Source organism: Schistocerca piceifrons, chromosome 1 (assembly GCF_021461385.2).
Source record: "Schistocerca piceifrons isolate TAMUIC-IGC-003096 chromosome 1, iqSchPice1.1, whole genome shotgun sequence".
Classification (NCBI taxonomy): Eukaryota; Metazoa; Arthropoda; class Insecta; order Orthoptera; family Acrididae; genus Schistocerca; species Schistocerca piceifrons.
Genome location: NC_060138.1, coordinates 544928882 through 544943281, shown reverse-complemented (window position 1 = coordinate 544943281; position 14400 = coordinate 544928882). Strand labels below are relative to the sequence as shown.

At 37.9% G+C, this 14400-nt stretch overlaps 2 protein-coding genes across 5 annotated transcripts in view; one reads left to right on the top strand and one right to left on the bottom strand.

Annotated features, from left to right (window-relative positions):
- The window catches only part of LOC124800063 (guanine nucleotide-binding protein-like 3 homolog), a 114471-nt gene extending 102474 nt beyond the window's left edge, over positions 1–11997 (bottom strand). The window contains 2 exon segments of the mRNA XM_047262966.1: positions 11646–11753; positions 11832–11997. Of these exon segments, the coding sequence (XP_047118922.1) occupies positions 11646–11753; positions 11832–11850 (127 nt within the window). The 5' untranslated portion in view covers positions 11851–11997.
- Positions 11998–12231: 234 nt separating this feature from the next.
- Positions 12232–14400, top strand: part of LOC124800021 (cyclin-G-associated kinase) — a 263298-nt gene continuing 261129 nt past the window's right edge. For 2 of the 4 annotated variants that reach the window (XM_047262964.1, XM_047262963.1), the window contains exons 1-4: positions 12239–12622; positions 12836–12897; positions 13667–13726; positions 14015–14129. In XM_047262964.1, the coding sequence (XP_047118920.1) occupies positions 12487–12622; positions 12836–12897; positions 13667–13726; positions 14015–14129 (373 nt within the window). In that variant the 5' untranslated portion in view covers positions 12239–12486. Of the gene's footprint in view, positions 12623–12835; positions 12898–13666; positions 13727–14014; positions 14130–14400 lie in introns of all 4 variants that reach the window. The other 2 variants (XR_007017105.1, XM_047262965.1) reach the window with 2 other exon arrangements.

Here is a 14400-nt window from a genome sequence, read left to right as displayed (position 1 = left end):
GGTTCACAATGGTCATTGTAATTTAGAGAAGAGGGATTGTAGACAAGCTGATATCGGAACATAAGACGTAGGACACTATTGTGGAGGTTGTGTACTTTTATCCGGGAAGATAATATAATGATACAGATGATCTCTGATGCTATGTACATGTACAATGTAGATAAGTAATAGTTGGAGGCATCAAACCAGTAAAGGGGGCATCCCTGACTCTCACAGGAAACTATTTATGAGGTCTGTCCAAAAGCCACGAGCTAAGTCTCACCCCACAGTGTTGTATTGGAGCTAAAGGTCATAACAAAAATGGAGCTGCCAATCCATAGCCCAGACTACTTAAGTCCAATGACGATTGTTTTATTAAGTCATAAAAAGATGAAGTGATAGATGCCCAAAAAAATTTGTATGAAGCAGCATACAGCGTTAAAGTGTGTCTAGAATTGTTGTTTCAACTGGTGTATATGAAGCAGCCCTGTCAGCTTAGCATCAAAATTAGTCCTAGGAAGTGGTATGTTTCTAATACTTAACATAAATCACAATGCAATAAAGATCTGGGTGTGGTGGAGAATTTGGTGATGGCAGAAGTGCATTGCTCCTGTTTTGGAAGTAGTAAATTGAAAACCATGGGGAGGGGTCCAAGATTCGGCTTCCCTTAGGGTGCCCTATAGTTTACATTCTGTGACATCTAATTTGAAGAACCATAATAGATGCAAAACTAATCAACATATAGGCAAGATCAAACTCATCAACATATAGGCAAGATCAAACTCATCAACATATAGGCAAGATCAAACTCATCAACATATAGGCAAGATCAGACTGTAGGGGCCACAGCCTCTATAAATCCTTTAACCGCTGTTAGGAAAAAGGTTACCGTCAGAACATAACTTGGTATGTCTGTAATTTATGTGTGTGGGAAAGAGAGAGAAGTAACACAAACTAACAATGACATAAAAAAAAAATTTGGGCAAAAATCTGGAGGGTGTGAAAGTACGACTGTTTAAGAGTTCCATAAAATCACCAATGAAATACATAACAGTTGATACTGAAACTGCTAATTTTATATCTGAATTCATTCCAATAAAGGGGGGGGGGGGGGGGGCGGCACCGGAGATGTTGCCGCGAGTGAAGGGGCCATTAGCAAATTAGGTGGATTTTGATACCACAATCCACACAGAAATTTGGATAGAAGCCTCATTCATAGTCTTGCAAGTCCAATTGTTTTCTGTTCACCAGTAGTGCGAACTACTTGCACAAAACCAAACAATGGAAACTCCAAGTTGTAATATCAACAATATAAGGGAAAGATAGATTGCTACTTGCTATAAAGATGACTAGTTGAGTTTCAGACAGGCACAATGACAAGACAGTTAAACATTTAGCTTTTGGCCGATTTTGGAATTAAATTCAGATATAGAATTACCAATTTACAGTATGATGCTCTAATTTATCAACTGCTAACACATTTCATTGGTTGTTTCCTGAAATTCTTTATACAGTTGTACTTTCAAACATTAAGACTGAGATTGGAACACCCAATATGGTTAGAAGATGATAATTTTTTGTAATTTAACAGCTTTGATTAAGATTACTAACAAAGGACTGTGGCTCTGTATTTTTTTTTTTTTTCCAGTCCTGAGACTGGTTTGATACAGCTCTCCATGCTACTCTATCCGGTGCAAGCGTCTTCATCTCCCAGTACTTACTGCAACCTACATCCTTCTGAATCCGCTTAGTGTATTCATTTCTTGGTCTCCCTCTACGATTTTTACCCTCCACGCTGCCCTCCAATGCTAAATTTGTGATCCCTTGATGCCTCAGAACATGTCCTACCAACCGAGTCCTTCTTCTTGTCAAGTTGTGCCACATACTCCTCTTCTCCCCAATTCTATTCCACACCTCCTCATTAGTTACGTGATTTACCCATCTAATTTTCAGCATTCTTCTGTAGCACCACATTTTGAAAGCTTCTATTCTCTTCTTGTCCAAACTATTTATCGTCCATGTTTCACTTCCATAGATGGCTACACTCCATAAAAATACTTTCTGAAACGACTTCCTGACACTTAAACCTACACTCGATGTTAACAAATTTCTCTTCTTCAGAAGCGCTTTCCTTACCATTGCCAGTCTACATTTTAAATCCTCTCTACTTCGACCATCATCAGTTATTTTGCTCCCCAAATAGCAAAACTCCTTTACTAATTTAAGTGTCTCATTTCCTAATCTAATTCCCTCAGCAACAGCCAACTTAATTCCATTATCCTTGTTTTGCTTTTGTTGATGTTCATCATATATACTCCTTTCAAGACACTGTCCATTCCGTTCAACTGCTCATCCAAGCCCTTTGCTGTCTCTGACAGAATTACAATGTCATCGTCGAACCTCAAAGTTTTTATTTCTTCTCCATGGACTTTAATACCTACTCCGAATTTTTCTTTCGTTTCCTTTACTGCTTGCTCAATATACAGATTGAATAACATCGGGGACAGGCTACAACCCTGTCTCACTCCCTTCCCAACCGCAGCTTCCATTTCATGCCCCTCGACTCTTATAACTGCGGTGGTGGTGGTGGTGGTGGTGGTGGTGGTGGTTGGTGTTTAACGTCCCGTCGACAACCAGGTCATTAGAGACGGAGCGCAAGCTCGGGTTAGGGAAGGAAATCGGCCGTGCCCTTTCAAAGGAACCACCCCGGCATTTGCCTGAAACGATTTAGGGAAAGCACGGAAAACCTAAATCAGGACGGCTGGAGACGGGATTGAACCGTCGTCCTCCCGAATGCGAGTCCAGTGTGCTAACCACTGCGCCACCTCAATCGGTCTTATAACTGCCATCTGGTTTCTGTACAAATTGTAAATAGCCTTTCGCTCCCTGTATTTTACCCCTGCCAACTTTAGAATTTGAAACAGAGTATTCCAGTTAACATTGTCAAAAGCTTTCTCTAAGTCTACAAATGCTAGAAATGAAGGTTTGCCTTTCCTTAATCTATTTTCTAAGATAAGTCGTAGGGTCAGTATTGCCTCACGTGTTGCAAAATTTCTGCGGAATTCAAACTGATCTTCACCAAGGTTTGCTTCTACCAGTTTTTCCATTCATCTGTAAAGAATTCGTGTTAGTATTTTGCAGCTGTGACTTATTAAACTGATAGTTCGGTAATTTTCACATCTGTCAACACCTGCTTTCTTTGGGATTGGAATTATTATATTCTTCATGAAGTCTGAGGGTATTTCGCCTGTCTCATACATCTTGCTCACCAGATGGTAGAGTTTTGTCAAGACTGGCTCTCCCAAGGCCATCAGTAGTTCCAATGGAATGTTGTCTACTCCCGGGGCCTTGTTTCGACTCAGGTCTTTCAGTGCTCTGTCAAACTCTTCATGCAGTATCGTATCTCCCATTTCATCTTCATCTACATCCTCTTCCATTTCCATAATATTGTCCTCAAGTACATCGCCCTTGTATAGACCCTCTATATACTCCTTCCACCTTTCTGCTTTCCCTTCTTTGCTTAGAACTGGGTTTCCATCTGAGCTCTTGATATTCATACAAGTGGCTCTCTTTTCTCCAAAGGTCTCTTTAATTTTCCTGTAGGCAGTATCTATCTTACCCTTAGTGAGATAAGCCTCTACATCCTTACATTTGTCCTCTAGCCATCCCTGCTTAGCCATTTTGCACTTCCTGTCGATCTCCTTTTTGAGACGTTTGTATTCCCTTTTGCCTGCTTCATTTACTGCATTTTTATATTTTCTCCTTTCATCAATTAAATTCAATATTTCTTCTGTTACCCAAGGATTTCTACTAGCCCTCGTCTTTTTACCTACTTGATCCTCTGCTGCCTTCACTACTTCATCCATCAGAGCTACCCATTCTTCTTCTACTGTATTTCTTTCCCCCATTCCTGTCAATTGTTCCCTTATGCTCTCCCTGAAACTCTGTACAACCTCTGGTTCTTTCAGTTTATCCAGGTCCCATCTTCTTATTTTCCCACATTTTTGCAGTTTCTTCAGTTTTAATCTACAGTTCATAACCAATTGATTGTGGCCAGAGTCCAAATCTGCCCCTGGAAATGTCTTACCATTTAAAACTTGGTTCCTAAATCTCTGTCTTACCATTATATAATCTTATCTAACACCTTCTAGTATCTCCAGGATTCTTCCATGTATACAACCTTCATTTATGATTGTTGAACCAAGTGTCAGCTATGATTAACTTATGCTCTGTGCAAAATTCTACCAGACGGCTTCCTCTTTCATTTCTCTCCCCCAAACCATATTCACCCACTATATTTCTTTCTCTCCCTTTTCCTACTCTCGAATTCCAGTCACCCACGACTATTAAATTTTCGTCTCCCTTCACTACCTGAATAATTTCTTTTATCTCATCATACATTTCATCAACTTCTTCATCATCTGCAGAGCTAGTTGGCATATAAACTTTTACTACTGTAGTAGGCATGGGCTTCGTGTCTATCTTGGCCACAATAATGCGTTCACTATGCTGTTGGTAGTAGCTTACCCGCACTCCTATTTTTTTTATTCATTATTAAACCTACTCCTGCATTACCTCTATTTGATTTTGTATTTATAACCCTGTATTCACCTGACCAGAAGTCTTGTTCCTCCTGCCACCAAACTTCACTAATTCCCACTATATCTAACTTTAACCTATCCATTCCCCTTTTTAAATTTTCTAACCTACCTGCCCGATTAAGGGATCTGACATTCCACGCTCAGATTCATAGAATGCCAGTTTTCTTTCTCTTGATAACAACGTCCCCTTGAGTAGTCCCCGCCAGGAGATCCGAATGGGGGACTATTTTACCTCCGGAATATTTTACCCAAGAGGACGCCATCATCATTTAACCATACAGTAAAGCTGCATGCCCTCGGGAAAAATTACGGCTGTAGTTTCCCCTTGCTTTCAACCATTCGCAGTACCAGCACAGCAAAGTCGTTTTGGTTAGTGTTGCAAGGCCAGATCAGTCAATCTTCCAGACTGTTGCCCCTGCAACTACTGAAAAGTCTGCTGCCCCTCTTCAGGAACCACACGTTTGTCTGTCCTCTCAACAGATACCCCTCCGTTGTGGTTGCACCTACGGTACGGCCATCTGTATTGCTGAGGCACGCAAGCCTCCTCACCAACGGCAAGGTCCATGGTTCATGGGGAAGGACTTGATAAATAGCTTATCCATTTCTATTGTTGTACATTACTGGTTCGGTAGTATTTGAGAATGGCATGTGACTGGTTTGTTAAGCACTTGATTTTGTAGGAAACATTGTACTGCTTTTTGTGCAAGTTAATATGAAAGAGATAAAAGTGATATTTGTAACAATGTTTTGTGACTGGAAAAAAGCAAAAAATGTAGCTACATCAAATGTTGCTAATAAGAAAAATCACCTGCAACTTTATGTAAAAAGGAAATGAGTTACATTAGCGAGTACAGTTACTGCTTCCAGTGAAGTACTGAACAAAATCAGATTGCTACTACTGTTCTAATGGATCAACGTACGAACTCCACACAATGCCCTCTAAAATTCAGCTTGATTTCTGTAATAAGCTTTGCAATATCCAGAAATAGAAGACTAGTCTTCTGGTAATCTAGTTTCCTGCATTACTATTCTAGCTGTTGGGTGGAGTGCTAGAAAGTGTTTTAAGTTCACCAAGATTTTTGGAAGTAGCCACTGCAGCTCCACTGAATAATTTACATATGCCATACTTTTGGGATGGGTGGGGAGAGGACAGGGGGAGTTGAAAAGGTAAAAATCTCATGATTTAATGTCAACTGGTAGCACCTGTTGCAGGATTGTTCTCAATTTGGATAATTTCTATAGGTGAGTTTTGGGTCCAGTTTAATCTTTCCCTTCACTTACTTCGCTTCTCTTCTTTTCCTTTTGAGATTTTAGTTTCAACTGGGAAATGCCTGGGTGGGCCTCAGACTGAAGGTGAACCAGCATGCTACAGCCCATTTACCATGCCTCCTTCAGCCACTGACTGTTGTAGAGGCATGGGGTGTTCCTGCAGGCTAGTGGCAGCATTCCTCCAAAAAGATATCTGTCAAGGAGGATACTGTTCTACTCACATACGGGACACCAAAGTCCTCAAGCTAGATGTTGAAAGGCTTTCTTGATGGGAATGTGGCGTGAATGCAAGCCTATTTGGGCCTAGTGTAGAGGGGAAATACAGAACCATAATCCTTTGTTTGTAATCTTAATCAAAGGTGTTAACTTACAAAAAATTATCATCTTCTAACAGTATTTTTTGGGTGTTCCAATCTCAGTCTTAATGTTTGAAAGTACAACTGTGTAAAGAATTTCAGGAAACAACCAATGAAATGGGTTAGCAGTTGATAAATCAGAGCATCATAATGTAAGTTGGTAATTCTATATCTGAATTTAATTCCAAAATTGGCCAAATGCTAAATGTTTAACTGTCTCTTCATTGTGCCTGTCTGAATCTCAGTCATCTTTATGGCAAGTCGCAATCTATCTTTCCCTTATATTGTTGTAACCATGCAAACTGAGCATAATATGTAGTCATTTGTACAGATTTTCAACATTCATGTTCCTTCAGAACTGCAAAGTACATTAGTCAGTCAAGCATTCTATATACTTTAAGACATTGGAAGTCAGTAAGAAGGAATAACAAGCTTCCCCACAGTTAATGAATATCAGGAGTTTTCCACATTCAGTGTTTTATGCAATGGTCAACCAGTCTCCACAGATTGTGTCGCTCGTACAGTATAATGTGTTCACAGTTCATAAGCTTAAAACAATACTTAAGAAGTGGTGCATATGGTTTGACTTCACATTATCGTCCTTTGGACCTCACTGGACACAATGGACAAAGTGGCTCCACATTTTTCTAAGTTAGGCCGTAATTCTTCACCTGTTTTTAATCTAAGGTCACAATGAAAAATTAGATTTTCCCCCCATGTTGAGCTGTTATTGAGAGCAATTGTGATCAGGACATAACCAAATTTGTTACATGAGAAGTGGGCCTGTGATTGCTTGGAGATGACATTTTGATTAATATTGATCCACTTCTCATTTTATTTACTGAGGCTGTTTCAGCATGCTTATCTTCAAACTGTTGTACAAAGAACAATTTGGTTTTATATTAAAGGATGATTCACCATATGATTTGAAACAAACCAAGTATTGGGGAGTATATTTTTCTAATTGCTTCTTGAATGAGTTTTGCTTCTGTGAAATTGTTAGGGGAGGATATTTCTTAGGATTGTAACTGCCTAATCTTTTAGGTGAGACTAATGACAGTGTACAACCAGCAGTTTGGTGTTGTTTAAGTCTCTTCATTGTGACTTGACCCCCCCCCCCCTCTCCCCCATAGTGTTGCACACTACAACAGGGGGTCTCCTATCCCCAACAGTCTACCACAGCAATTGCTACCTGGCATGAGTAACCACTGCACATAGTCCACATGACCTATATATGACAAACACATGCTCCTTGGCATATATCGAAAGGTGACAACAAAGGCATCAAAAGTGTGATCCCTGCATAGTCGAGAGTCTACAGTCGTGAAGACTCCCACTTACAAAGGGCTGGCCTTTGTTTTGAGTTTTCAGCATTTTACACTAACTACACATAACAGGTAAATAAGATGGAGTTTCCCATCTCGTGGGACACAATCCTCTATGCGTAATCTCCCCTGCACAGCCTGCACTACTGAGAAAACTTTTGAGAAGTGGAAGATCTATAGCCCACTAATGGACTATAGATCTTCACTGCCAGAAAAAGAAGATGAGGTATAGAGTGAAGGCAGTCTGCAATCAACAAATATAGCATTCGTACAACACGTGAGGCTTTGTAAAACATCTGATCCGAGTAATGTATGGATATAAATTTGTTTAGAAGTTAAGACTCATTTACCAATATCGAATTTTTAATATCTAAAGGTCAACAGAAGTAAAATCAAATATTTGTTGACATCTATGATAAAACAAAAGAAGACTCCATTATCAGCACATAGCCCTGAATTATCTTTCATTTTTTCAAAACAGATTTATATGTTATCGCTATTCTTTAGTAAGATTTTAAGAAAGAAAGAAAAAACAGTTTTGGGTATGAATTGCTTTTAGTAGTTACAAAAACACACATCCTTCCAGAGGGACATCAGAACAATAGGATAACTTTTTGTGAAGTTTAAACTTGGAACAGTTAACTTGTTTGGGTATTGTTATTGTCAAATAAACACCAATAAATTTGAGTTATGGGTTTAAATCAAATAATAACTACAATGAAGTAACAAAATAATGTTAAAAATATTTTTTATGTAACTGTATGATCAGATTTAGCAACAAACATGAATGGGTCCACCACATTTTAGGCACATTATAGTAATCTTTTTGTTTCAATTTCAACATTTCTGTTGCTTTTTTTTGTTTCCTCATCCACTGGTAATTCAGCAATGCAGTGTTCCCTTCCATCAAACCGAAACTCTTGTTTTGCCTTCTTACTTGGACACCCTCTGTTGGCAGTCACTCTTTGCACTGACAATTTGAAGACAAAGTGTCAAGTGATCTATGGCTTCTTCATTGTGTTGTAAAGATCCCATGCATTTTATTATGCAATGTCTATGAAATGTGCGATGATGTGGAAATACTAATTTTTTCCCTCTTACAGAGCATCTACACAAGGATACATTTTGATCAGCTCGATCTACAGCTGCAATATGAGTGCTGCAGAAATTAATTGGTTAGACCGAGACACCCTAATCCTTTTCTTTTGTTTCCTGTAAAATCTTGCTACAGAACACAATGATTAAACTCTGTCAAAGTTAGTGGCTACAGTAACAACATTATTGTTATTCCGATGAACAATGGAAATCACTAATGCTTAGTTGAAACAAACTTCATGTGATCACCTCTTTCCTTTTATCAGTGTATCTACAAAAGATAAAGCACATTTCTTAACACTGTTACCTCTTATTTTTCCAGTTGCTTCCAGACCCTTCTCACACAGTAATGGGTGGATTTTCCCAAAACGGACTCATTTCTCTAAATTACTTTGTTGCATACCTATTGGAAAAGAAAAAGTCACACCGATCTCTGGACTTGACATTTGCTATGAGGTCATTGTGACTGTCTTTATCTGACTGAGTATATTTTTCTGTGTGATACTGTCACATAACCACTTAGCAGAAGTATTGCACAATAAGCGGCAACATATCACCATATTAATAATTACCTAGTCTATTTCTTTTGGCTGCATACTGATTTGCAAAAGTGACCATCATTCGAAGTACTTCACTATTAAAAAGCTGTTTGAAATATTCAAACGGTGCTCGCACTTCCTTCATGTCAACTGTGCACATTAGTGGCCATTCAGTTGTTGGATTATCTACTACTCCATTTTTTCAATTATACTTATTGAGGTTTTGAACTTCTTTCTTTGACAGCCTTTCTGCTTTGTTTGTTTGTTGTTGCTGCTGTTTTACTGCTGGAGGATCCTGGAATGGCATCACAGGTTAAGGATTGTTTTGTGCTGTCTTCACAACATTACGATAGGCAGTTATGTCCAAGTCACAAAGTGCAGTAGCACTGAGCTGACATGTTAGTAATTTATCTACACTGGGATTTTCTTTGGCACCCAAATCTTTGTCTGTTATAACATTGTTTGAATTTAGAGGAGGGTGTAATGTTACATCCACACCAGTATTTGGTACTTCACATCATTTGTTTCTAAAACGTCCAAAAGTACCAACAATGAACATCTTTTTCTATGAATATAAAATAGTACCCTGACACAGTTCTGGAAGGATGGTTCAAAACATTACTGAATTACAACTGACACGAACTTTCAATTGTTATATAACCCTATAAATATATGGTTTACTCTTTTAAGATGTTATGTTAACAGTATCAGAATTACCGACACAATATGGAAGAAAATATACATACCCCCTTGGTAACTAGATCAATCAATTCATCCATGGTAAAACTGAACTTGTTTTCAAGAGACAATTTCTCAGTAACGGTAATGGATAGTGTCAAAATGACTGTGGCAGTGCATTTCTATTACAACTTACCTCATTTAAAAATGCACTACAGCCCACTGCGACAGTGCATTATTTAATTTCAAGACTGAGTGATATCATTCTTCCAAAAGAACATCAGGGTTATCTGGGTTAAGGTTCAAGTCAGTGGATAAATTAAGACAGGTGATTAGGAGTTTGCTCGCATACGTTAAATTAAGATTCCAGTTCAAAATGAAAATAGAAGCAGATGAGCTGTACTTTTTCAGTCTACGAAAATAATGAAATTCAAAGCCCGGTCATATCTAACACACACCTATATCATTTGCCTAATGTAACATACCCTTTTCACTTACATATTACGTTAGGACAAATGATGTAGCCGTTTGTTCGATATGACAGGACTTTAGATTTCATTGTTTTCATAGGCTGAAAAAGTACAGCACATCTGCTTGTCTTTTTTTCCAATTTTGGACTGGGATATAATTTAATGTGTGTGAATAAACTCCTAATCACCTGTGTTAATTTATCCACTGAGATTTACAGAAGGCGCCTCTTGACAGGCCATGTTATTTTTTGATTTCTTGGTGCAATAATTCCAGTAGGAATGGCAAGACAACAAAGCTATTACCTTTATAAAAACACCAGGAACTACTGCAAAGAAGAATAAAAAGACATTCTGTGCCCTAAAGTAGAACCAGGACCTGAATCATAACCACAAGTCAGTGACAAATGAGGATCCTAAGGAAAACCTGACCAACAGATATTCCAGAACCAAAGAAGAAGAGACAAAGACACTGTTTGCGTATGATCTTGAATGCCTTCAGAAAAAAGTATTTTAGAAGTGGAAAATAAAGTACTTTGGCGCTATGAAATTGGGATCTACTTTGGGAAGCTCTGTGAATTCAAAATTTTCGGTATCTTTGGGCCCAATAATGACTTCACAATTGAAATTAGGTCTAAAAGATGCCATACTGAAGAGTAAAAATAGGCTACCAATATTTTTACCAATAATTATGTGAGGGAGTTAGCATTTATGTCTGCTTAAAAATGCACAGCAATTGGAATACTGATAGTACGTGTCAGAAAAGATTTTGCAATAGCCTACATTATATCGCAGGCAATCTTGTATAAGTGTATCCAACAAAGTATTTAGCATAACTCGATAAATGTAACTTTCATACTCAATTTTGTTTGGTTGTACTGTACATCAGGCTATCACTGTCTGTATGTGTGTGTGTGTGTGTGTGTGTGTGTGTAAACTTAGTAGGAACTTGAGGTGGGATGAACAGAGAGAGTCAATCTTGTTTACAAATCACTCATACGACCCTTCCAAGTATACTGCTCAAGTATTTGTGACCTGTACCAAATAGTACTAGCAGGGGATATTTAACGTATACCAAGAAGGGCATCACAAATGGTCACAAGTTTGTTTTACCCGAGAGATCTAGGAATATACTAAAACTTCCTACATATCGCTTCATAGGGATCGTGAGCATAAGATTACATTAATTACAGCACATATAGGGACATTTAAACAATCATTTTTCCCCACACTCTATGCTTCAAAGTTACGGGAAAAGCCCTAATAACTGGTACAGAGGGAGGAACACACTGCCATGTACTTAACAATGCTTCGCAAAGTATATAGAAGTACTTACTCTTCTTAGGGTTTTTCTTCGCTTCTCGTCTCAGTTTTCTGTTATGTTCTCGTACTTTCTTTTCAATTTTGTACCTCTTCCGCGCAGGAATGCGCTTGCTGGTTTTTTCTAGTGGACATCACAATATATCATCAACATATCAACAAATCTATGAAATACTGAACATTATATAAGTATATTACTCACTCAAGCATAGTTTGGCCATGTTGTTCACAAAACTTTAAAAAAACTGAGGAAAATAACACATCAGTCGAAACACTCACATTACACATCAACTTCAAATTCGCACGTGTGTGGGATTGTGGATGTTTACGAACTGTTACGGTAAGAACTAAGAAGTTCATCGCTAAAGATACGTCACTCATTTTAATGTTTTGAACATATGGAAGATGTCTATTCGGTCGCTCTTCGATTGTTACCAACATTTAAAACATTTCCGCATATCGAATGCAGAGAATATTCTGAAAATATTCCGTTTTAATGATTTTGAATGAAGTTACTATCTTTTAGCTGTGATTGAAGCCGAAGAAAGATTTCATTTTGATTACCGGGCTTCATAACATAAAAGAGTATTTGGCTAGCACAGTTGTTGTACCATACTGACGCGTCTGCAACAACCACAAAGCTAACAACTTGACAAACTAGCAGATATTTATGGTTTTTACGTGACTGGGTTGATTTCTGTATCCTTTTTCTCAGACCAACAATCGTTATTATCGAAGTAAAGATCTCGATTTTCTGTTGACCGGAACTTAAGGGGCCGTACGCTTAAGGGGGTTGGTGGAGTGGAGTTGTTATGCTGCTAAGGAAAGTTGTTTAGTAAAAGTATTTTTTTAAAACCATGTCTGAACTCTTCAGATCGGCGATGGGTTATTTTAATAGCAGTACATATGCAGCAGGAGCAGAAAATGAGTTAGTTGGGCAAATAGTGGAATTAGGAAATGTGAAGCTGCGAGTGAAAAAAGTCATAGCAGAAGGCATGTATAATCTTATTTTTTCTCTTAATTTTTTTTCCTCTTGGCGGTACAGTTAGAGAGATTGAAAACCAAAAGACATTGCTTTCCTGTACCATAGTACAGACTCCTGATGATACTCGGACAGAAAATATAATAACGCAACTGTCAAATAACTTGTGTTTGACGTTTCATGTGGGCATTAACATTTCTGATATATTCTTTTTTAAATTGCAGGAGGATCGGCTTTTGTATTCGTAGCTCAGGATCCAAGTACGGGGAAAGAATATGCTCTGAAGGTAGGTGCTTCAACACAAAAAATATCACAGCGAACTGATCGTGTACGCGATATATGGCACATACAAGTAAACCTGTCAGCTGAATGTATTGTCACATTGTGCCATCCTGAGCGCTGTCATATGATGCAAGCTGTCAACGTGCAAAGCAGAGAGGTAGCACTATGGTAACCAAGATGATGGTTTATCATTGTTGCTGGCAAATATAAGTCTTTGTTTTTGCAGTTTGGCACTTTCCCTTGAGCAACTGCAGTGTGTATTCAGCCATTGTGCCTCGTAGAGCGCATTGAAAAGGAGAAACTTCAGAGGTGTGGAATGAGTCTTAGACATACATTAAAATGAAACAAAGACATCATAGAAAGTTTGTCTAAACATGACATGAAAAATCTCCTGACGTTTGTATGTTGAGAGTACACATAAACTGCACCGTAAAAAAATGTTAGCCTATTTCGTAAAGCCTTTGGGAACTGGGCAGTATGAGACTAGCATAGTTTTGAAGCAGCAACTTTTTGATTTGAAGCAGTAACTTTTTAGATAAGAATTTTTTGTAAATAACTATTTTAAAACCAGTTACTGAAAACATTTTAGCAATTTTTGTGTGAGATTTGTTTCCTAATTTACTTCTTGTGTGAAGTGTTTGAGTGCTTCACTGAAAAGATTTTCATGGTTTTTGATGTATTCATTTTAAAATTTCTGTGTTTGGAACTACGTATTTATTAAGTAAAACATTTCAGAATATTTCATCCAAATGTCAAATGTTTTCTTTTTGCAGAGACTTATGGCAGCAGATGAAAATACAAACAGAAATATTGTACAAGAAATAACAATACTTGTATCCTTTAATGTAGGACAACATTAAGTTTTATTTCTGAAGGAATTCAATGTTTAACAACGTATTTTCCAATAAATGCAAAATATCTCTCTCTCTCTCTCTCTCTCTCTCTCTCTCTCTCTCTCTCTCTCTCTCTCTCTCTCTCTCTCTCTCTCTGAGTAAAGTCCACTTATCTAAGTTTCAAATTGTATTCGACATTAATATTTGCTAGATACTTGAATGCTTTGCTGTATTATAATCTCCCATATATTTAAAAATCTTCCCTGTTGCCCTTAACATTTTACTCAGAAGAAACTTTCAGGGCATCCAAATATTCTTCAGTTTTTATCAGCAGCCTGCATTGACAAAACAAAATCTGGCAATGGGATGACAGAATATCTGTTACTAACAGAACTCTGCCAAGGTGAGTCTTGCAAAAACAGACACAATGTCCAGACAGCAACTATTGAGTAATCATAACTATTTTATTCCAGTCACATTCATCACTTAATATTGTTTTCTATTCAGTTGCAACTGTAACTGAAATTAATAACAAGGTAGAAGGAACCAGTAGTAAGGTGACTAACCTTTTTTAATGTACCCTGCTCCTAGGGTGCATGGCAGAACTACTGTTAGCAATTGTATGTTACATGTGGTATTCGTTTTTATGTGAGCTGTGAAAAGGGTGCTGCTGT